Source organism: Plutella xylostella, chromosome 20, assembly GCF_932276165.1.
Source record: "Plutella xylostella chromosome 20, ilPluXylo3.1, whole genome shotgun sequence".
Lineage (NCBI taxonomy): Eukaryota > Metazoa > Arthropoda > Insecta > Lepidoptera > Plutellidae > Plutella > Plutella xylostella.
Window position 1 is genome coordinate 8,079,591 of NC_064000.1, and position 25,229 is coordinate 8,104,819.

Consider the following 25,229-nt stretch of genomic DNA (forward strand, 5'->3'; position numbering starts at 1 on the left):
CGAGTATACCTATAATATGTCTGTGAGTACCTGGTACTTCTGGCGTATTGTGTGGCTAACAACGACTGATTGACGGACAAAGACCCTGATTTAGTCGCAGGCAACAATCACTGGTTGATAATGAAATTGTGGTAATGGTGAATGTCAACACAGCGGTTAATACACTCACGAGCAATGAAAAAGTTGCATTAACAAAACGTGGACACCAAATCTAATCACCACATCTTTATAAATCATTTAGGTAATCTTTTATCAAAATATTATTTACTTTTTAGTCGGTATTCTGATGCGCTGTTAATTGTACTTCAATTTTGCAGACGGCGTTAATGGGTTAGTCTTTTCCGTTTAGGAGTAATTTGCACCTCTGCCTACCCCGCAAGGGAGTACATTAGTACAAGGCGTGAGTGCGTGTTTTTTTTTTCTTGGTCCCATGTCACTGGAACTTTTTCATTGCTCGTGAGTGTAAAACTTTTGGGCTTCGATATCCTACAACAGTATGGTTCTGTTCTGAGTCATCCCGTCTCGATATTACAAAGATCAGCGCACCTATCGGTATTTAGATGAATTTTGGCAGTGCCTAGTTGTGATCCTCATATCAGATACTTCTGGGAATACTTTTATGAAATTCCTACGTTTGGGTGGAGAGAAAGCGAGCGTGGGCCTACTGAAATTGTTCGTTCCATGAAACGATAGGGTATATCGTTATTCCCATATACTGCTCAGGTATGCTTATGTATCTGGCATCTGCCCTGCCAGTGTTATGGCTGTTTTGAAAATTAATATCTCGAGGCATGCATATTATAGGTGGGGTTTTACTAGGCAGAGTTTTACCACAGAAATATGGCACACAGCGTGAGGATATATCATTGTGGCTTCCTTGAGGTGAGCATTGCTACATTTAATGTATTTATGTTGCGGTAAGAATTTTCACTACTACAGCTTTTACTAAGCCGGGGGTTTACGGGGCTGGGTTTAACGGCGCCGGGTTTTACCACACGGGGTTTAACCACACCGGGTTTTACCTCAGCACAGACAGCAGATGCACGGGGAAGTAGCACACGGCGAACATGGCCACCACGGCCACCAGCATCTTGGCGGCCTTACGGCGCGAGCGCAGCTGGCCCTCGGTCGAGGCGTTTGCGTGGATTGACGGCACCGTGCGGCGGGACGCTGCCAACCCTGGGGGGGAAAAGGAGAGTAAAAATATTATATACCTTACATTTACCTTTACATTACATTTACTCATGTTGGTAAATCCTTCGAGCTTTTACAGTAACATAATTATACATTACGTATTACTTATTGTTTAACTCTAATGTGCCTACCGCTACCGTACCACCACCGACACTTTAGCAACTAACCATCAATAAGCAGTGTCACTCTCCTGTCAAACATCGGTCAGGTCCATACAAGTTACGTCAGATTTTAAAAGTAAACGACGGTGCTTAAGGATTTTTAATTGCTAATGTTTGGTGGTGGTAACCCCACTGGACCCGCTCTGGTGACTAGTAGTAGCTGGATGAGGAGAGCCGAGAACAGAGTGTGGTGTCGCTCTTTGGGGGAGGATTATACTGTGCAGTTATGCAGCTCGTAAATAGTCAACTGTAGGTTGTGAACCTCCTCTAAGGTCCGAGGAGATTTGCCATAATCTCCACGCCTGGCAGGTTGGAGATATCATACAACAATAACATTCAACCAAAATCCGACTCTAAATATCAGTCTTTCAACAAATACCGCTCCATCGATGTTGCACGGTCAAATTATGCTCTTTATAATCATTTTCAGATCTAATTAACGATAAAATACTGGTCAATACAGTGTTAGTGTAACGAGATTATGATATTTTGGAAAACCATTTCAGAATTTATTAAGTATCCCACTTTATATTTTACCCTAACGGGGTTTAGCAATGATAATAAAGGAAAATCAATCAGGAAGGGACCTTAAACCTTTTGCTTGCTATAATGAAAGTTCCCCATGGAAAATATAATTAGTTGACTTTGGTATAATCCCGGCTTCTTCCACTTGCGTTCGAGATTATCCTTTAAATGAAAAACTGAGCCAGGCTCGTACTTACTACCGACTGGGTTAAATGAAATAAGAATTGTATTAATTGCGGGATTACAATTATTAGAAATGGATATATACATATAATAATATACATATTTTTTAGGTCTGTAGGTGTGATAATAAAAATACATGCAATAAAAGATGTATTAATTTATTAATTTATTATAGATACAAAGATACACCAACAGCATATACATTATTATTAAAGTTTTCAAAGATGTATAGGTATTATGAACTTAGAGACAGATATAAATATAAAAAAACAGTTAGTGAAAGGTGCAGAAAAATAATTATTTGAAAGTGATTAAGAAAAAAAACGATTATGATTGTACTGATTAAAAAAACGGCGATAAGGCTCGTGACCTATCACGTGAGTACCAATGTACAGCGAACAGCAGGTGGCTCGCTTGAGAGTCACCTCTGACTATCCCATTTGATGATGAAGAAGAGTACCTAAGTATTTGTGAATGACGGGGTAAGCATTTATTATGTACTTACCGTCGAGTAGTTCAGCGATCTCACCATGCCGCACTTAAATCTGTTGGTTTCAGCGCATGCTACTGTGTATAATATGTAATAATTTATATTTATTATATTAACAAAGTTAAAAAATAAGTACTTACAGTTGTTGCTGATGATGTTGATTATAACTAAAATTATAATTTTAACAATGAAGAAAAAGAAGAAGAAGAAGCACTACTCACAGTTGTTGGTGCAGATGATGAAGATGATGAAGAAGAAGAAAAATATAAAGAAGAAGAAGAAGAAGCACTACTCACAGTTGTTGGTGCCGGTGCACAACTTGTGGGACTCGGTGTGTCCAGGGATGTTGTTGATGAAGAAGAAGAAGAAAAAGAAGAACAAGAAGCAGCAGAAGAAGTACTCACAGTTGTTGGTCCCAGTGCACAGCTTGTGCGACTCTGTGTGTCCAAGGATGCTGATAATGAAGATTCATCTTCAAAAGATGTAGAAAAGGTAGAAGAAGCAGAAGAAGAAGAAGAAAAAGAAGAACAAGAAGCAGCAGAAGAAGTACTCACAGTTGTTGGTCCCAGTGCACAGCTTGTGCGACTCTGTGTGTCCAAGGATGCTGATAATGAAGATTCATCTTCAAAAGATGTAGAAAAGGTAGAAGAAGCAGAAGAAGAAGAAGAAAAAGAAGAACAAGAAGCAGCAGAAGAAGTACTCACAGTTGTTGGTCCCAGTGCACAGCTTGTGCGACTCTGTGTGTCCAAGGATGCTGATAATGAAGATTCATCTTCAAAAGATGTAGAAAAGGTAGAAGAAGCAGAAGAAGAAGAAGAAAAAGACGCACAAGAAGCAGCAGAAGAAGTACTCACAGTTGTTGGTCCCAGTGCACAGCTTGTGCGACTCGGTGTGTCCGGGGATGTTGTCGGAGCGCCACAGCACGCGCACGATCTGGCAGTACGCTATCGTCATCAGCAGCAGAGGAAATCTGACAACAACATACTTTATTACCTCTTTATTACATATTTATTTAAGTATATTGTTTACTACAGTAGTCCTCCACATAAAGAAGGAAGGAAGATTAAAACGTTATCAAATTATTTAAAGTAGAATTTGTGGAAACGTGAAAATAATAATAATATGACAAGTAGGGTCATGATTTGCGATGGTCTAAAATATTTCATTAAATATTTTAATTCTTGGCAGAAAAGCCGAGGCTCTATTGGTTCGTTGCGTCGTTGCAGCGTCGTCACTGCTATACTATACGTTTTTCCTTTAGAAAGATGCGACGCAACGTATCGCAGCGCACCAATGGGGCCTCAGCCGTAAATATGCTGCGATCAATTAATTTCACTTCAGCAGAGATATCAAGTTCACTTGTCACTGAATGAATGACGCTGACGCGATAATGGACAAAATAATAACAATATTTTTGAGGGTCTCGTGATCTCGTTTCACAGAATTGCCCTGTTTTTCGTAGGCTTCAGTTTAAATGTCAATATTACACTCACGGGCAATGAAAAGGTTCCACTGAGAAAAGCACCAAATTATTTCTAAACGGAAAAGGCTAGCTTAATGCCGTTTTCTGCAATATTGAACTACATTTAACAGAGCATCAGGATACTACCAACTAAAATCGGTAATATTCTGTTCCAATTTTAAATGAAATCTTTGAAAAAATTGGGGTCGTTTGTTGTCGGAATTTTGTGAGTGGAACTTTTTCATTGCCCGGCAGTGTATATCAATACAGCGTGTTTTAATAGTCGTGTAAGTACCTACGTATAGTAAACCAAAATGAACATGGTGAGACAACCAAAGGTGTGTCTCACCATGTTTAAACAAATTTTATTATAAAATATCTGCTTTTCCGGATTGGTACAATATTTCATCCTTTTCCGCGACTTAAAATTAAAGCACAAATAAAATACTTGGGTACCTGTATTACTCGGTCCGAACCACTGAATATTGACTGTAACATACCGTACTGTAACGCTGAGTGATTCGAACCTTAAACACTGCGACATAAAGTCCAAGTTCCAGTCAAGCACCAAATTCTTGGTTACAAAGAGAAATATGAATTTCTGTCTTTGCCTTACAAATCACGACTTCATCTAGCTACGAAACTTATACAAAATCGTGGCCAATATCTGACGAACTTTCTACTGAAATCTAATTTTAAGATTCACTGAATTTTCACCGGGTCCAGCTTTGAGTTAGAACACGAGTTCATTTCCCATGCTTCCCTATTCAGAGAAACTCAGCGTTTTAAATGCGATATATTCTGCTTATCAGTGATAAACACTAGAATAACTAGGGTTTGTCATCGGCGATAATACACTCACGAGCAATGTAAAAGTTCCAGTAACAATAGCACCAAATTACTCCTAAACGGAAAAGACTAGCTTAATGACGCCGTCTGCAATATTGATCAAAATAATATATTACCAACTAAAAACAAAAATACTACGTCCAAATGACAATGGGCGTTTTGGGACCTATGTCCAATAAAGATGAGACATACATCGTTAGATAGCTCATTTCAAGTGAGCAAAAAAGTATTATGACGACAAATCAGTATAAGTTGTCCATTTTGAAATATATTCGTCGGAAGGAAGTATTTTACTATGGCATTGCACTCTCTCTCCTGATGACAGTTAGGGCGTAATACACGTAAACACGTATTATTGAAATTGGAGAAATTACTTACTAAACTAACAAAAACATAAAATTTACAGAAATAAAATATAAAAACTTTCAAGGTACGATTATTTTAATTGGACAGTAAATCAAGACTAGCGCTTCCGTTATTCATATTCTGCAAAAAAATACCTTTTCAACGACGTATCACTCATTTCTATTGGTGCTGGTCCCAGCTTCCATATATTTGTGCCCATCATCATTTGAAATTCAATATTTTTTTAAAGTTGGGCTAATATTTGTGGGTGAAACTTTTTCATTGCTCGAGAGTGTATTTTGAGTATGCTGAAACGCGTAGTCTCCCAGAATAGCCTGTCCAGATTGGATGAAATTACGTACTTCAGAACTTGCTTGTTTAGGTATGCCCTTTGAGAGTGCGCTTTCAAAACTTTCGGCTTCCCTGTTCTCGTCAAATTTATGTGCCCCTGCATTTGAATAAGACATATTCACCTTGTTTAGAAATTGGTTTTAATGAGGTAGAAGACGGATTAGTGTTTTTAACCCAAGACGCAAAAGAGGGGTGCCATAAGTTTCACGAGTCTGTGTGTTTGTTTATCTCCCAAACGGCTGAATCAATTTTCATTTAGTTTTTTTTCGGATTACGTACTCGTAATATATAATATTGATATGAATGATTCCCAATGGTGCATCCGGGAAATTCACTTTTCTCATTCAATTGTCACCCTGTATAACTTGAAATAGTACCACTATACTGAGACAATCTATACCAGCCTAAACACCTTCCCCTGTGTCATGTTAGCTGGAACACGACACTGGAACCTGTGATCAATGGAATATTGGAAATGTCTAACATGAAGACACTACGTGCTACACGAATCACCGGATGGCACAGTGGTAAGTGACTGACTGCTGTGTTGTCCCGGGTTCGATCCCCAGCCGGGGCAGATATTATTTGTTTAAATAGTGATTTGACATATTTGTCCTCGGATCTTGGACGTTAAGGCCCTGTTTCACAATGTCTGGTTAGTGGCTACCTGTGAGATAAAATACATGCTGTCACTCTCTGTTATTATTTTTTTGACAGTGACAGCATGTGTTTTATCTTACAGGTAGCCACTAACCAGACATTGTGAAACAGGCCCTAAATGTTTGTTTTGTCTGATATCTCCAACCCGCCTGTCAAGTGTGCCAGCCTTTTAGGAAACTCATGTCCTGCGGTAGATTGTTTTTGAGGCTATGCATTAGGTACTGTTATAGTGTGAACTGCATTTGTCTCTCGCTTTCCCAGTGAAAAGCAGGTGGCGCTTGCGAGTAAATTATTGACTACCACTTCGGGGATTACAATCGTGACAAAAGAAATATAAAAGATTGCTGTCCAGAGTGACAAAAAGGCACCAGCTCAGCATGTGACCGTACGTATGTATGCATTTGCCTCGACAAAAATAGAATTCGATCCCCTAAAGACACGGCACACCGATTCTCCCGCAAGTGGCGGGAAAACGGAAATCCGTGTAACCTAATCCAAGATGGATTCCCACTGACGTTGAGAGATCCCAAGATATCCGTGATCGGATCCGAAACGGCCCGGATCAGCCAAATCACTGTTATTTATTGTGGAATAGAGGCGATTTCTAGAAACCATCTTGAACTAGCTATATCGGCGAATTACTGTGGAATGGAGATGAAGATTCTAGAAACTATTTAGACCTATGTTTACCCGTGATTTTGCTGCGTCTTAAAACGTTTTGTCGTGGGAATTCCGGGATAAAACGTAGGCTATATTATGGTAATCCAAGTTTTCAGCTTACTACGTGGCTTTCATAGGAATAGGTCCAGCCGTTTAAAAACCGTTATCGTGAAAAAGTAACAAACTTCCATCCATATTTGCCTCCAAACTTTCACGTTTATAATATTAGTATGAAACTGAGCCAGTTACATAATGTGGCCAGTGTCACCGACACACTAAGGGCCAGTTTTTTGATCCATGGTAATCTTTAATCATTAGTCAAGTCACGTGTCAGGCATGACATCTGCATACGAATTTCGTTGGTTTTTTAACTAATGGTAGGCATTTTTGACCAATGGTTGAGTTAACTAGGGACTATTGACTGGGCAACATCGGGAATTTATAAGAGCAGACGTAAATTATATGATCTCTATGAACAGCGTACATTTACTCATGACGATAACTTTAGAGATTATGTAAAGAAATATACAAAGATATTCAAAGCCGTTTGCCACCAAGCTAAATCAGATTATATAAATAGAAAGATTAAAAACTCTAATAACAAGATTAAAACCGTATGGAATATCATTAATACTGAAACCGGGAAGAATAAACCACGTGATTTAAATTTTGAACTTAAAATTAATGATAAAATTGTTTCATCTAGTGAAGAAGTGGCTTCCGTCTTTGAAGATTTTTTCCGTAGTATACCGATAGCTACAACTGAGAACCTTGATTCATCTTGCGCTGAAGCTGAACGTTTGCTAAGAGGGAATGCACCGCCTTGCGATCTCGACTTTCAATTTCATGGTATAAATACACAGACTATAATTAGCACTTATAAAGAATTAAATTTAAAAATGACAGAAGATTTATGGGGCATGTCCGTTAAAGTTATTAGTCATGTTATTGATATCCTAGCACCCCACTTGGCTAATCTTTTTAACAGATGCATTGAGGTCGGTGTATTCCCCGATTTGATGAAACTTAGTAAACTAATACCGCTTTTTAAATCTGGTGAGAAAAATGATCCCAATAATTTTAGGCCTGTATCAGTTTTGCCAGTACTGAGTAAAATATTTGAAAAAATTATGCTACATCAAATGCTTTCGCACTTTAGTATTCACGGCCTTCTCCATAACCAACAGTTCGGTTTCACCAAAGGTCGATCTACAACTGACGCTGGTGTCGCGTTGGTCAAACACATATTTAGTGCTTGGGAGGAGCGTCTTGATGCTGTGGGTGTATTTTGCGATCTATCGAAAGCATTTGATTGTGTGGATCATGCCACTCTACTTATGAAACTTAAATATTATGGGCTAACTGGCAAAGCTCTTACATTATTGGAATCATACTTGAGCAACAGAACTCAACTAGTTGACATAAATGGAGTGCGTTCGGCTGGCTGTCCTGTCAGTATGGGTGTTCCCCAAGGCTCGATTTTAGGACCATTCTTGTTTCTTGTATATGTTAACGATTTACCGTTTTTGGTAGATAAATTATGTGAGATAGTACTGTTTGCTGATGATACTTCACTTATATTTAAGTTGAAGCGACAAGAAGTCAATTTTGACAATGCAAACAGTACTCTTTCCATAGTTGCTAATTGGTTCACTGTAAATAATTTAGCTCTTAACTCCAAGAAAACAAAATGTATTAAATTCACTTTGCCTAATGTAAGACAAGTAGAGACATATTTGACATTGAATAACGATAAGCTAGAGTTAGTAAATAAAACGGTATTCCTGGGTATTACAATTGACTCAAAGTTGCAATGGGGACCCCATATTGAGAGGATAGCCGGTAGATTGAGTTCTGCAGCTTATGCGGTTAGAACCATTAGACAGTTAACAGATGTAGATACAGCCAGGCTTGTGTATTTTAGTTATTTTCATAGTGTTATGTCTTACGGAATTCTATTGTGGGGACGAGCGGCTGACATTAATCAAATCTTTGTTCTGCAAAAACGAGCAATTCGAGCCATATATGTATTAGGGTCTAGAATTTCATTAAGAGATACGTTTAAGGAAATAGGTATACTAACTGTTCCATGCCAATATATCTATGAAAATATTATGTATGTTCGTAAAAACTTAAATTCATTTAGTAAAGTAGGAGCCACTCACGGTATTGAGACCAGAAACAAAAATAGGTTGCTTTTCCCCACACTCAGACTTTCGAAAACAAACACATCATTCATGGGGAACTGTATACGTTTTTATAATAAATTATCAAATGAAGCAATAAGCCTTACTGAGCAAAAATTTAAGAATTATGTTAAAGCTACATTATGTAGTAAAGCTTACTATAGTATAAATGATTATTTAAACGACAAAAACGCGTGGTCTTGTCCACCTCAGCTAAGGCTATTGAAAAAATGAAATGGATATAGGTACTTAAGTAAAATTGTAGGTACTAGATGTAAGTAAAAATTGTAATAGATATATAAGGAACAAGTTGAAAAGATGCTCGAGGAGTTTCTTTCGCCATTTCTTTCCTTCTCAATGACGGGGCCTTTGTGAAATGGTGGTAGATGACTATCGACAAATAATTGTAAAATTTTACGTCGATTAAACCATTTGAATTTGAATTTGATTAAAAAAATGGCCCTAACAAGAATAATAAGTAGAAAAAACACATAATTTAAAAAAAAAAGTCCAAAAAAGTAAGAGAGTGTAAATGTTTCATGAAAATCTTATTCCACTTACAGAAAAAAATATTATGTGACGACGAAAAAAACTTATGAATGGGTTAACAAATGAAGACCATTTTAAATATAAACGGCAATGAATATAATATGTCTTGGGTTTTATTTTTTTATTATTTCTTTGACTAATGCGACTATTTGTAAAATGACCTTTGTGCTCGTAACAAAAACCTTTATTCGGGAATTTATTTCAGCAGTGCCATTTGTACAAAAAAAATCTTTTTGTAGAACATTTTTAAATTAGTGTAATTTTGTATAAATAAGCACTTGGATTTAATGTCAAGACATCATCATCATTTATTGCATATTTTTTTCAATTTCAAGAGCTTATGAACGCGTTTATTTTTAGGGTCCCTTACAGCAAAACATAAAAGTAAAGCTAGTAGAATCAATTACTAGTATCACTGTATCTTATTTGCGTTTCTTTTTGTCCATTCACACAAAGGCTGTAAGAGACCGCTATAAGCGACAAGACCGTTTTTTGTCCCCTAAGCAAATTGTCATATAAAATTTATGAATTTTATATCTTGGTGTGCTAACAAAGAGAACTACTACTATATATATAAGGAAGACTAAAATCTGTTTTTCAATCACAGATACTAAATCGAATGTTGATGATCTCTTAATTTGGTATCTGAGATTAAAAAACAGACTTTAGTTATCATTCTGTGGCGAAACTCACGTGTAAAGGAAAAGCCCCTTTATGATGTGCCACTTGAGGTCACTATCGTGTGACCAGGTGGAGGTGCACTGCATGAAGTACTGCACGTCGAACCGAAGGGCCATTTTCCTCTGCACTTGCAGGACGACGAATTCGGGAACATCTGTGGGACAAAATTAATACGGTGAAGTTTTGTTAACGGCTTTTGAGAAATCGAATTGTGGATTGACTTTAACAGTAAACATTTTATTTATTTAATCCTTTATTGCACAAATATAAAAATAAGTGTACAAAGGATGGACTTAATGCTACAAGAATTTTCTACCATTTAGGTACTATTCTATCATTTGCTACAAACAGTGTGTTTTTTGGTATTTCAAAGTGCTTGAGAAGCTTTCTCATATTCTTAAAGCTGCATTTCTATAACTGTTCGCTTATAAATATTTTGCTTTTTCATAGGTAGTAGGTAAAAAGTTACCTACTTCAGACGTGATCAAAGCAGCATTTTGTTTTGCGCGAATTTTACAAAAATCTTAGATTAAAAGTTTTTCATTTTGACCCTCTGAGTTACCCCCTGGCTTAGTATACCACTTTTGCATCGCCCTAAGTAGTAATAATCGAAACTGTTTTCCAAAACCAAAGGTTCTTATCACTATGCGTAAATGGAGATACAAAATAGGCATAAAAGTCCCTTTGACGACCGAATGGCGTAGTGGTTAGTGACCTGACTACTGAGCCGAAGGTCCCGGGTTCGATTCCCGGCTGGGGCAGATATTTGTTTAAACACAGATATTTGTACTCGGGTCTTGGGTGTTGATATGTATATTTAGTATCTATCTATCTATGTATTTGTGTAGATATATCAGCTGTCCGACACCATAACACAGGTTCTGCCTAGCTTGGGGTCGGATGGCCCTGTGTGAGATGTCCCCACATATTTATTATTTTATTTTATTTATTTATTTTTCCCGCAGTAAATCTCACTTAGAAAAAGTTTGTGATTAAATAAGGTACAAAATGAGTTTCAGAAACTCTAGGAAATGCCTATTCCGTGTGTTTGACAGTTAATTTAAATGTCTACTTTGTTGGATAGTGTACAAATGTGGTATAAATTTATCATTGATCAAGACTAAATCAGTAGGTATTACTTATTTTTCTTTTTAGTCACGAAATTTGCTTGGCTCGGAAAATAATTTTTGAATTCACTAAAAGTAGTGCAATGTTTTATCATCGAATAAAATTATGTATTAGTGTTTTGTACCTATTTACATTATTCTAGTTCGTAATACCTACAAGCTGTTAAAAAAAACTCATTCAAAACAACTTTTGTTCTACGACTTTTTTAAATTATATCTCGACGTGATCACTATCCAAATGCCACCTGAAATTACTTCAGTAGCGTTTCAGCGTTAGAGGTCTTCAGGGAATTTAGAAATTTCATCAAAAACTTTGCTTCACTAGAGATATTGGATTCCGACTATATTTAGTAACATGTTTCTCTCATCCGACCAGTCTGGCTGTCTGGACTACAGTTTATTGGCGAATGATGCGAATTAACTTGATAGCTGTACCTTATATAAGTTGCTGTGTGATCGAAATATTTATGGTCACTATAATTAACGACTTTTAGGCCCTGTTTCACAATGTCTGGTTAGTGGCTACATGACGGATAAAATACATGCTGTCACTCTCTGTTATTATTTTTTAGACAGTGACAGCATGTATTTTATCCGACAGGTAGCGACTAACCTGACATTGTGAAACAGGGGCTTAGTGTTGAATGTCTTTCCATAGAGATCCTATAGAAAGCAGTGTACAGGATAACCTTAACGTTAAAAACAACCTACATTCAACACACTAAAAGTCGCATAACTTCTTTAAGTACTGCTGAACCGATTTTCAAGAAACATTATAGGAAAAAACGGTCGGGTTAACATTACTTACAACCCTAAAATAACCAAAACAAAAATTGGTTCAGCTACGCTACACAACCACACACAGATCAGTTTGAAATCATTAAATAATCGTATAAATTAATCTTGTATGACAAGCCTTATTTGTATTATGTGAGATTATTGTGTCCTTTCTTATTAAAATAAAAACCATGGAACATAAAGTTTTAACTAGGTACATTTTTCTTTTCAGACCTTATCTTATAAAACACTTATTTTTCCGTCAGGGTTTAAAAAACTACAAAATACTTACTGAACAGCAAAGAGAGCAGCCAGATGATCAGGATAGCGGTCTTGGCGCGCCCCGTCGTGGACTTGAACTTGAGCGGGAAGCAGATCGCGTACCAGCGGTCCACCGAGATGAAGGTCAAGGTCAGCACTGACACCGTCACCGCCACCGACTGGGGATGAGGAATACATCAAAAAAAGAATTATCAAAATTGGTCCTTAAATGGCGGAGATATCGGTGGACATACATAAAAAATAAAGATATGTAAATACAAATTGAGAACCTCTTCCTTTTTTCGAAGTCAGTTAAAAGAAAGGAAAGATTGAAAGGTAAGGGCCTACCTATCGGTATCGTATGTATCGCACCCAAATGATTATAGGCCACAAATGTATCGAGAAACGGCGTCAGCAGCAGCAATGCCGGACGCACTTTGTGTGAATTTCTATACAAACAATACTGAATGCGATGCGTCCGTTGCGTACGATGGCGAAAGGTTGACGCTTATCTTAAAAAACCCACAGCGCTGATTTTAAATACTTACTCTAAGTGTAAGTGCTTGTTCACATTTATACCGTGGGCGCGGTCGCCAAATATAACACACAATGACATAATAATAATATAAAAAAACACGTAGATACGAAACGCACGGACGGTCTCACGAGTTCAACGTAAACAAGCACTATTAGCAGTTTATCGGGTGTTTAAAGTGGTATTTGACAGATATAGAAAGCATTAAGGCTTGTCTAGCTTGGGGTGGGATGGCCGTGTGTGAGATTGGTACAACTACCATACACAGAAGGATAGACAGACAAACTATTATCAGCAAACCTATACAGGGTGTTGCAAAAAGGGTATACTAAGCCGAAAGGGCATTTTGAACCACTTTTGTTCTACGAGTTTTGGAAATTCCCAAAAAAAATATTTATAAAGGAATTTTTATTTTCGTGAATTTCTAAAACTCGTAGAACAAAAGTTGTTCAGAATAGCCCCCTGAGTCACCCCCTTTCGGCTTAATATAATTATACCCTTTTTGCAACACCCCTTATGTATATTTTCTTTGAATCATTAAAGAAGAATGGCGAAACCTGACCCGCTTAGCGTAAGTTAGCAGCCACTAACCAAACCTATTTTAAGTTATTGATAAAAATGTCTATTATCAGGGAAAAATATTTTAAAAAATCTAAACCATGGGGTTCTTGAGATATTAGGGTTCAAAAGTAAATTAATTAAATTTTTTTTTTTCGTTAAATAAGATTTTGATGAATAGTACACGCACAAATAAGTTTTATAATGTAAATCACGGGATCCCCAATACATAGTGCATCACAAAATGTATTACATGACTTTATTTATGCAAATAATATCATAATTATTTTTGCACATTTCACACTTAGAAACCAATTTTTATAAAGAGACCAATTTCAAATTTTTTTTCATTCTATTCAAGTTCCCGTTATCCCGAAGTAACATAGAATACTTTTTATCCAGGAATTCCCACGGGAACACTTTTAAAATCAATTTTTAGCTCGAGGTTAACATCTAGTACAGTAGAAAGACTTGATCTTTCAGCACCTATATTTTCGTTCTCCCATGCCTCATAATAATAAAATTAATACCAGGATATACTGTAGTTACGGACTACACGTTAGTGTATGTTTCATCAATGGCCGCTCTGGGTCATGGCGCCATAGAGAAATGGCCATTCTCCTTTCGGAATTATCTCTTCGTCTAGGCATGCGAATGCGAAGCTTTCCATGTGAGTACAAGAAAGTACCGTCAGCAAAAGAGATAATAACAAAGGACAAAAACGTTTAAGAATATTTTTTTTATTCGATACATACACACAGCATCTATGAAATGAGTGTACTTTGAATCAGCTATCGGTCATCAGTAGATTTCAATAAGGAAGTTTAGTGTAAGCTGGGGCGTATTCTTATCTCCTTTGCTGATTGTACCTATACCTATATGCTGTCTGTACAGCTTTGTGGTTCACTGAAGGATGCAACCTTTGTACTACTACAGATAGATAGATCCTTTCTATTACAATTCCGTTTTAGCCTCTTTTATCATAACGATTTTAAACCCTTTAACTAACTCAGTTGATCTTGTTATCTCAATTGATGAGTTTCAAAGGAAGTCCGAATTTTCAGTAAAGTTGTTAGCGAAATGGACTTGTACTGTTTTGCATATAAATCGATTGAATAGAAATGAATCGCGAATTCGGGATTGTTTTCGTTCACGTGGGTAGAAGCGTTTTTTCACAAAAATTCCATCAACAGCAATGATTAACAAAACAATTGAATGAAGATAGATTTTTTTAAATAATATAAGCCAATAATAGGATTTTGTTGGAAAAGGCATTCTTCCCTAGGGACGAAAATATGTTATATTTTCAAGTCTCTTTTCCGGCCCTCTTACCCTTTCAGAGCATGAGGTCCTTGTCGCTAAAACTTAGACAATGTTCAACAGATGTTGTTAAGTTTACCAAACTGTGTACTACATATTGTGTAGCTTAAAGAAATTGCGTGAATAAATAAAAAAAGTAAACTTTTTTTTAAAATTATTATTGTTTTTGAAGAACACAAAAATTTGTTTATTCATAATCTGTTTATTTATTTATTTATTTAAGAATACATTAAATACATTTAGGTTACAAATGAATAGTGCGTCAGAAACCTGTTAGGGTTTATATGCGCACTATGGTTCCTCGACTGAAATATATACATAAATATAGTGCTACAATCAATAGGTAGGTACAATTAATTTCAATTTTATCTTGCGAACAAAAGTTACTAGACATAAAAAGCTTATTACTATTACGTGGGTAGGTACATGCAAAATCTTTATTTCTCTGGTCATTGCGAGGTGAGCAAAGCATTGGTATGCGTACAGTTGCTATCTATCTTTTATTATACAATAAAGGCTCACAAAGAGATATGATAAAAGTAACTCAACAAGTTAACCAAGATACAGGATGATACATTTTTAGCATGTATAACAATGTTTAATCTTGTATGATATGTATGTTTAATGTTTTATTGATGAGAAAAAAGTTTTTTTAAAGTTTCTTTTATTTCATTTCTTATATCAGTTGGAATTTGATTAATTAATTTTGGTATTAAATATTTTGTTGTGCGTTTCCCGTAGAAGTTCGTAATTGGTGGTAAAATAAGTTTTTTATTTGTTATTTTTCTAGTTGAGATGGGATGGGACACTGTTTGTTGGAGATCCAAGTTGAAGAAGTTCTCTTTAAGCAGGGCATAGTGTACATTACTATGAACTGGTAAAACTTTACAATGTTGAAATAAACCTTCAGTATCATCTTTGAATTGTTCTTTTATTTTCGGGTTACCAGCATTTTAAGTATGCGTAGTTGTAATGCGTAAATTCTGTCAAGATAAGTATTAAAGGTTCTTCCGTAGCTAGTTAAGCCATAGAAGATTAGTGATTCTGCGAGCGATTTATAAATATTTAATCTAATTGTGTACGGTATCTTGCTCTTAATTACACCTAGTCTTCCCATGATGCATCGGAGTTTTTCGCAGACGTGATCAATGTGAGCACTCCAGTTTAACCTCTCATCAATAACCAAGCCCAGGTAAGTCTGTTTCTTTTCTTGCTTGATGAATGGGCAGTTGCAGCCGTTTAGATTTTGATGTAAGCAGTTGTGGTTATGGGCTATTAGTTTAATACCTGTTCCAGAACCCTGTACTACGTTATGGCTCGAGTGAATGTGTAGCAGTACTATTTTATCGGCATTTAATACTAAACCTGCATCATGGGACCACTTACAAATGTTAGTAAAATCAGATTGTAGTACTTTAAGGGCCGCTTCCAGATCTTTGTGTGCTGATATTATACAAGTATCGTCTGCATATTGAAATACATCACACTCTTTTATGACATTGGGGGCATCGTTTACATATGTTAAGTAGTGAAGAGGTCCAAGAACCGAACCCTGAGCAGTTCCTACTGTTACGGGGATATTGTCACTGTAGCTGTTTCCTATTTTAACTTGGTAGGAGCGGTTTGAAAGGTAGTCTTTACACCAACTCAACATGGGACCACGTATACCAGAGTTACCTAATTTTTCAATAAGAGTTTCATGCTTGAGTGTGTCAAACGCCTTACTGTAATCAATAAATACTACTAAGACGTGTCGTTTATTATCAAGATGTGCATTAACTAGATCAGTGAATTTGGATAACAGATATGATGTACTTTTATTTGCTTGAAATCCGAATTGTTTTGCAGTTATTATTCTGTTTTTATGAAAGAATTTGTGAATTTGATTACTGATAAATTTTTCTATGATTTTATCTATTGTAGGTAATAAGGTGATTGGTCTGTATTTTTCGTAGTCTGTTAGTTGTCCTTTCTTGTGTATTGGCCTTACTATGCCTGTTTTTAATTTTGTCGGATACGTCGCTTTTTGTATACTTTGATTTATCAGGTTTGCTATAGCGCCGGATATATTTTCACATATAGATTTGATATCTATAGTTCTTATGCTATCAACACCTGGAGCTTTGTGATTTATTAGGGTTTTAATTATATTTGTTACGCTGTTGCTTTTTTGGGGAACATTGACACATCTACTGCAATGGAGTGTTCTTTTTTATCTAAAAGTGATTGATGGCAATTTGGTAAAATACTCATTACATTATTTTTAAAATTTTTGGCAAAGTTATTGGCTATATCTAAGGGGTTATCTTTTGAGAAAGCTTTAAGGATGACGTCATCTATAGATGACTTTAGTTTCCCCGAAATGTTATTTATTATCTGCCATATTTTCCTTGGATCTTTTCGCGAATCATTAATTTCATTCCTGTAATATGAATTTTTAGCTTTATATATTAATTTATTTGTAAAATTCCTACATTTATTGTACTCTTGCTTTAGTATTCTATTTGTATAGTCATTTTTCCAGTCTGTGAATAGTTTGTCCCTTTTTGTACACGATTTTTTGATAAAACTATTTAACCATCCTTTTTTTCTGTTTTTTTCTACAATTTTTACTTCTTCTGAACACAATTTATAACAATTTTGGAAGTTATTATCAATGTAGTTATATATTTTATTTGGGCATTGAAATGTATTTGTTTTTGTCCAATCAATTGATGACAGATGTTCATAGACTTTATTATTGTTTAAAATAATTTTAGTTTTTGGAGCATCCTGTATCTTGGACGGGACGCTCAGAGAACATGTAACCATACGGTGATCGGCCAGTACTGTCCCGAGCGCAGCCGAATACGGTTCATGAGTGCGGGTCCTTATGAAGATATGATCAATACAGCTTCGAGTTATTAAATTACCTTTTTTTTCTATTCTCGTATAATCAGAGATACCGCACTCAAGACCGCACTCGGAGAGCATGTTTAAATATTTGTTTTTTAGCTCGTTATTCGTTTTTAGATCAATGTTAACATCACCAAGCAGGAGGAAGTCGCAAAATCTGTTAGTATTTTTAATAATTTGTTTTAGCTCGGGAATAAACAAGTGTTGGCTATTTGCAGGTGGCCTATACAGTGCACACAAGTTGTAGTGAGTCTTATAGTTTGTGGATATCTTTAGCTGTAAACATTCAAAGGTTTTGGTGTTAACTTGAACTACTTCGGATTTGTGTTTATTTTTAACGTACACAATAATTCCCCCACCCTTACGGTTTTTTCTAAGATTCGTGTGCATTGTATACCCTTCCAGCGAATATAGTGAGCTTATACAGTCGGGGATATTTGCCTCAGTTAAGATAATGACATCTAGATATTTTACACAATCCGCGATACATTGTTCTAGGTTATTGAAGTTTTTTATAGTGGATCTAATGTTTACATGCATGCAGTTAAAGTGGCTTATGCTATTAGGAATAGTTTGAAAATAATTTAACAAATTACAGCAATTAAAAATTTCAGTGATGTCTGATTTAATGTTATTAAAGTTCGCCATGGAGACAGGAGATTGTTAAGACAAGTAGGTAATTACTATATTTAGTTAGATAGGTTCATAAGTAGGAATCTTAAAGCGTTGCCTCAGAACTTAGTTTTTTAATGTCCTCGATACATCTTACGGTAATCACTTTGCCTTTGTCTTCCCTACGGACTAAGATGTTGCCATGCTTGCACCAAATATATTTGTAGGTGTTTTGTAGTTCTTGCCTCGTTGTCCAGAATAACATTTTAAGATGTTGGGTTAGTGCTTCACGTACAAAGACCTTCGTTGTGCCAATTTCCGCTGGAGCTGTTGTTATTATTTCCGAGACGACAAGTTTCCTGCTCCTGGCTGCGGCTACCCAGCGATCACGGGCTTCCTGGCTTATCATTTCTGGCTTATCGTTGGCATACGACGGATTTCCTTTACTTCATCGGGGCTGCTGCTAAGTTGAGCTGCTATTTTACCAATTATGACTTTTGTGTCATCCTTTTCTTCAATGGGGAGATTCGCTATTTTTAGTTGATTCATTAGTTTTTGTTGTTCCATCTCATGCATACGTTGTTCTAGGGCACCAACTTTTAATTCTAGATTAGTGTTTTGATTTTTTAGATGGGAGTTAGATTTTTCTAATTCTTTAATCTTTGCCTTGAAAGCATCCATGCATTGGACAAATTCATCAATTTTGTCACTACAATACTGAAGTGAGACATTGACTTCCTTAAGTTCTTTCTTGAACGTCTTTTCAACTTCTTTTGAAACATCTTGCAGTAGTCTTTTAATATCTACCGGTGCTGAAGTGAGATTGATTTCAGGCTCGTCATCATCATCGTCTTCAGGAATAATGATCGACTTACGTTTAGGAGTAGAGTCATTGCACTCGCGGCATGTCCACTCCAGGCTTTCGGTAGCTCGCAGTGCTGCCACTTGCTTAGAGCTTAATCCAGTGCACAGAGTATTAAGATGGACCACCTTTTCACACCTACTACACACTAGTCCCGGAGTTTTTTTGGTTAGATTTTTATTACAATTATCACACTTAGACATATTAGACAAACTTGTTAGCTTTTGTGGGTAGGTTGACCGCGCAAAACAAAAGAAATAACGAACGGTTAATTTCACTAGGGATTCATTAATTATTTAGGAATAAAACCAATCATGTAGGTACTTACATACTTAATTGTGTATTTAGGATGAAGTTCATAGTAAAACTTTAGTTAGTTTAGTATAAAAACATACCTTTTTAAATTTTCGAGAAATTTTGCTACCTAATTGATGAGTAGGTGGATATTCACATTAATATTCATTTAAATCTTTTGTAAGTAACTTTTGGGTAACTAATATTTACTGAATTAACTACAGAATCCTAATCCTAACTAATATTATAATGCGAAAGTAACTGTGTCTGTCTGTCTGTCTGTCTGTCTGTTACTCTTTCACGCCAAAACTACTGAACGGATTTGAATGAAATTTGGTATGCATATGGTCTAGACCCTGGGAAAGAACATAGGCTACTTTTTATCCCGGAATTCCCACGGGAAAACTTTTTAATGCGAAGCGAAGCGCGCGGGAACAGCTAGTTTATTATAATAATAATCATGACAAACTAGTTTTTTATGTGAATGAAATGAAATGAAATCGTTTATTTTTCGACGTGGAATATTAGAATTACCTACCTACTTGTCAAAAGTCATAATCTACCACCATTTCACCAATACCCCGTCATTAAGGAGGAAAGAAATGGCGAAAGAAACTCCTCCAGCATCTTTTCAACTTTTTCCTTATATCTAATACATTTTTTACTTATTTCTAGTACAATTTTACTTAAGTATATCTATTTCATTTTTCCAACAGCCTTAGCTGAGGTGGACAAGCCCACGCGTTTTTGTCATTCAAATAATCATTAATACTATAATAAGCTTTATTACATTATGTTGCTTTTACATAATTCTTATTTTTTTTCTCAGTAAGGTTCATTGTTTCGTTTGATAATTTATTATAAAAACGTATACAGTTCCCCATGAATGAAGTGTTTGTTTTCGAAAGTCTGAGTGTGGGGAAAAGCAACTTATTTTTGTTCCTGGTCTCAATACCGTGAAGGGCTCCTACTTTACTAAAATAATTTAAGTTTTTACGAACATACATAATATTTTCATAAATATATTGACATGGAACGGTTAGTATACCTATTTCCTTAAACCTGTCTCTTAATGAAACTCTAGCATGTTGTTGTAATAATACTATTATGTATGTATTATTTACATTTAGATATCTGTTTGTTGTGCTGATAAAGATTTCATTTTAATTAGGTTTTATTTCTTCCCTTCACCGGCTAGTATTCGAAGCCAGATCTTCGGCACTAGGGGCAACTCAACTACTCAATTATCCAGTAAACCGTCATAAAAGAGTTTCATCGTAAAAAATATACTCCTTGTTCTGAGTCAGCTGCAAAAGTCGTAATGGAGTTCACTCTTTTCAAATTCACTATATTCTTTTAACTTCTTCACTAACTTCTGGTGTAGAGTTGTATCTGTCAGTATTAACGAATTTAAGTACTATAATCGTTCATTCACAGAACATTCGTTTTACAGGATAAGTTTTTAATAAGAGTGTCTATTCTCATACGACCTCAAACATAAGAAAAAGGGGTGAGAGTCGCGTTTTAGAAAAACTGTAACTAACATTCGGCCCCTGTTTCACAATGTCTGGTTAGTGGCTACCTGTAAGATAAAATACTTGCTGTCACTCTCTGTTATTACTTGTTTGACAGTGACAGCATGTATTTTATCTCACAGGTAGTCACTAACCAGACATTGTGAAACAGGGCCTCGGTGTTGAACAAATGGTATACTAAGCCGAAAGGGGGTGACTCTGGGGATCATACTGAAATTTTTTGTTGGACAACATCTAAAAATTTGCGAAAACTAATGGCTTCTCCATAGAAAGTTTGTTGGTTACGTGAATTTTTTCTACTATTGGAGCTTGAGATTTTTTGATACGTAGGTATCACTTTTGCAATACCCTGGTAATTAATTAATTTATTAATTAATTTATCTAGTAATTATTTAATTTATTTGTTACTAGTAAAACCAGACACTTACCTGAAAGTACAGCACAATCCTGCACATAGCCGTCCCAAAGAACCATGTCTCAGTAACGTCCCACAACACCGTCGGAGGCAAACAAATGAGGATCACCATGAAATCCGCCACCGCCAGGTTCACTATGAAATAGTTCGTCACTGTCCTCATAGCATGGTTCCTATACACCGCTATGCATACCAGAGCATTTCCCACAAGCCCTATGAAGAATACCACTGCATGAGTACCTATGAGTACCCATTCGTAGGGTTGAGGAAATATGTAGTCGTCCAACATTTCCAAGTATTCTTCTCGTGTCATGTTGCAGTACTCTGGCTCGCCAACACAAGGCTCTTCGGTAAAATTGAGGAAATCGTAAGTTTCTGTTCCGTTGGCTACAAGTCTTTCGTATTCTATGGTGTCAGTTCTGTTGATTTTTAGCTCTACGATCTTATCTGATTTCATTTCTTCCGGGTTTGGTAGATGTCTTGATTTTTCTATATTTATGATGTCATCTGTGTTCTTAATATTAGTGTTTATACTTTGTATGTCAATTCTTTTAACTATATCTACATTTAGAGTCCTATCTAAGTATTCGCTTATCAAATTTAAGCTTGTATTTGTATATTTTGTTTTATATTCGTCATTTTCTTCTTTTTTGCTATTGCAGATGCATAGATTTATTAGTAAAACCATTATAGCTGTTTTTAAATTAGTTTTTTTTCGGTGGACATCCATATTTTGTGGTAAGATGCGTTTTATTCATGTATTGGTCCAGATTGTGATATTTCCCATGTTTTGGATAAGGTAGTTTTTTCACCGATGCTCAAGGACCTGAAACAAAAGATATAATATTACATTACGCAACTGATCCAAAAAAAACACTGAAAGTGTGACTTTTGGGCTTTTTTTCACAGATGAGTTTACCTATATTAAAATAATGAATTAATTTATATTGTTTTGTACTGATTTATATGAAAACCCTGGACTATAACCGGTTTTACAGACTGACTATCTTTAGTCTTGGTGTTATCATATATTATAGGGGGATTAAGTGTAAGTAAATGACGACATCAAAACTAAATTTGCCAGGTAACTTTTATCAGACGGCTTAAAAATTGGACCTCCTCAATCGAATATTATATGAGTCTTCTTGATACTTAGATTAACAATGATGTTGATTCTGAAGGCAGAAATTCTAATTTTAACGCTGTCAAACTAAAAAATTTGCTAGCATAAAATGACATTTACGGAAACAATCATAGAGTCGAATTTTAAACAAACGGTCTTATTCATAAAAAAACCTTAAAGTAGGTTTACTGAGCTCAATAGTTACGGAACACAATAAGCCTATTTGAGGTTTCGTAAAAATCTCTATTCATAATAGTTCCGTAAACCTTCAGTAACTATAGTGATGCTAATAGATTTCACAGACCAAACATTTTGACATTTACCCTATTAAGTTGCCGGTCCGACGAAACCATAAACAAAAATAGCGAAAACTTTCATTCATTTATCAATCTCTATTATCTATGTTAGCCATGGCGCGGCACTTAAAAAAGTTTACGTTGGCTTAAAGGCGCAGTTGGCCAAGCCAAAACCCACAAAAAAAAAATTAAATTTTTACGTTACCATGGCAACTTATTTTCAGCAAATATTAACTCACAACAAATGTCAAATCGTCAATAAAGCAGAACAGCTGTTGACCGGCCGCCATGTTTTTGTACAAGAGGAGGCTTACGGAAGGTGTATAGTAGGGTCCAGCCAACTTTAGCATATCAAGGTTTTACGAATCAGTTGGAGAGTTCTTTAGCGCTATTGATCGTTTATGAATAAAGTTTTTTTGACATTTGCTTATAGCAGGCCTATAGGTCTCCCGTAACTTTTTATGAATAAGACCGAAAGAAATTAAGGTTTTGACATCGCTAAATTTAAAATTTCTGCCTTCAGAATCGATATCAATGTACGTACTAGAAGTTGTGTCACATACAAACACAAAGCAAAAAACTGCCTTTTAAGTTCCCCAAGCACCAAGAATAAAGTCACAAATCTTCTAACTCTGTACTAGAAGTGGGGTGTTATTTGTCGAGATGTTTCTTTTGAACTGGCACTCCATCTAGGTTGTATTGAAATCTCGTTGAGAAGGTAAGAAATTGAGATTTGATCCTTTTTTGTTACTTCAAAGTATCATCAGATTTTGTTTGCCGATTTTGACCCTTTGGGAATTGGGGACTTCATAAGAAACCCTTTTCGCAAAGTTTGCTGTGGGGTCTGAATAGTGCTTACCCTAGGTTAGGTACTTGAATGATAAATGGATTTGGCGACCGAATGGCGTAGTGGTTAGTGACCCTGAGTACTGAGCCGAAGGTCCCGGGTTCAATTCCCGGCTGGGACAGATATTTGTTTAAACACAGATATTTGTTCTCTGGTCTTGAATAGCAATAGGCCCGCCCCCTATTACATTGGGACTAACATAAACACTGGCGAAAAGTGGGTGCAGCAATGCACCTCTGCCTACCCCGCAAGGGAGTACATTAGTACAAGGGGTGAGTGTTGGTTTTTTTATTTTGTAAATGGATTTGGGAATTTCACCTTATGGCTAAGCTGTTATCCGGAACAAGTTTACACAAGAATGTGCCAAGAACCGTGGTAGAACGGTAAGTGGGTCTTCTCTGTAAAGTGTACCTCAGTAAATTGAATTACTTTAATTATGGGGTATGGGGTATGGGGGGGTCAGTTATCTGCTTGATAGATTATTCAAGTCACTTCACAAAAGTCAAAGTCAAAGGTTTTTATTCATCGTATAAATATAAAATTTTCTGATGAACGATAAAATTTTCTGATGAACGATAAAATTTTCTGATGAACGATAAAATTTTCTGATGAACGACACAGTATATATCCTGACCTACGTTAAAACCATACTCGAGTCCGCGTTTTTCTATGGTTAAAACCCCGACATTCAACACGAAAAGTGACATAACTTTTGAAGCTGATTTTGATAAAATATTGCTACGAACACTGGGGAAATTTACCTACCTATGACCCAAAAAAAGGAAATCGAAAATCGGTTCACCCGTTTAGTAGTTCTGCTACCAGTTACCACATACACAGATACACAGACACGTCAAACTTATAACACCCCTCATTTGTCGGGGGTAAAAATGTAGTGCTTCATTTTATTAAGTTCAGTAAAGTACCTACAGTAAACAAATAAAACCAGAGTGTAAAGTAAATATAAGAGATAAGTAAAACGAAGTGATACATGAAAACCGGAAATTTAAAATAACTGAAACGTAAATATGTATCATATTTTTGTCGACAAATATTGGAAATAAGAGTTTCACGACATCGTTTTTACGATTGAATATAAATTAATCCTTTAAGTAAATTGAAAACCCACACATCTTATAAAAATAAACTAACTAACCTTTGTATGAAACAAACAATAACATAGGGCATTTTTAATTTTACTTTTGGTTTTGTATGTAATAATAATATGTGGGTACATCTCACACATGGCCATCAGACACCAAACTAAACAAGCCTGTAATATGGGTATCTGACAGCTGATAATAATATATCTACACAAATAAATACATAGATACATATTTTATACAACAGTCGGGAATTGAACCCGGGACCTTCGGCATAGCAGTCATAGTCACTAAACACTACACCATTCAGTCGTCCGATTAGAAAGGTCTCTCTCCCCAATATGAAAACACAGTCTTTACTTTAGTATTATTA

The 25,229-nt window shown here is 35.9% G+C and overlaps 1 protein-coding gene across 1 annotated transcript in view; it reads right to left on the bottom strand.

The window, feature by feature from the left end:
• Positions 1-25,229, bottom strand: part of LOC105388735 (orexin/Hypocretin receptor type 1) — a 122,900-nt gene that overhangs the window by 21,525 nt on the left and 76,146 nt on the right. Inside the window, exons 3-7 of the mRNA XM_038109761.2 lie at positions 21,501-22,313; positions 12,493-12,640; positions 10,309-10,450; positions 3,408-3,523; positions 1,023-1,179 (exon numbers count right to left, since the gene is read on the bottom strand). Coding sequence (XP_037965689.1) covers positions 1,023-1,179; positions 3,408-3,523; positions 10,309-10,450; positions 12,493-12,640; positions 21,501-22,217 — 1,280 coding nt within the window. The 5' untranslated portion in view covers positions 22,218-22,313. The remainder of the gene's footprint in view (positions 1-1,022; positions 1,180-3,407; positions 3,524-10,308; positions 10,451-12,492; positions 12,641-21,500; positions 22,314-25,229) is intronic.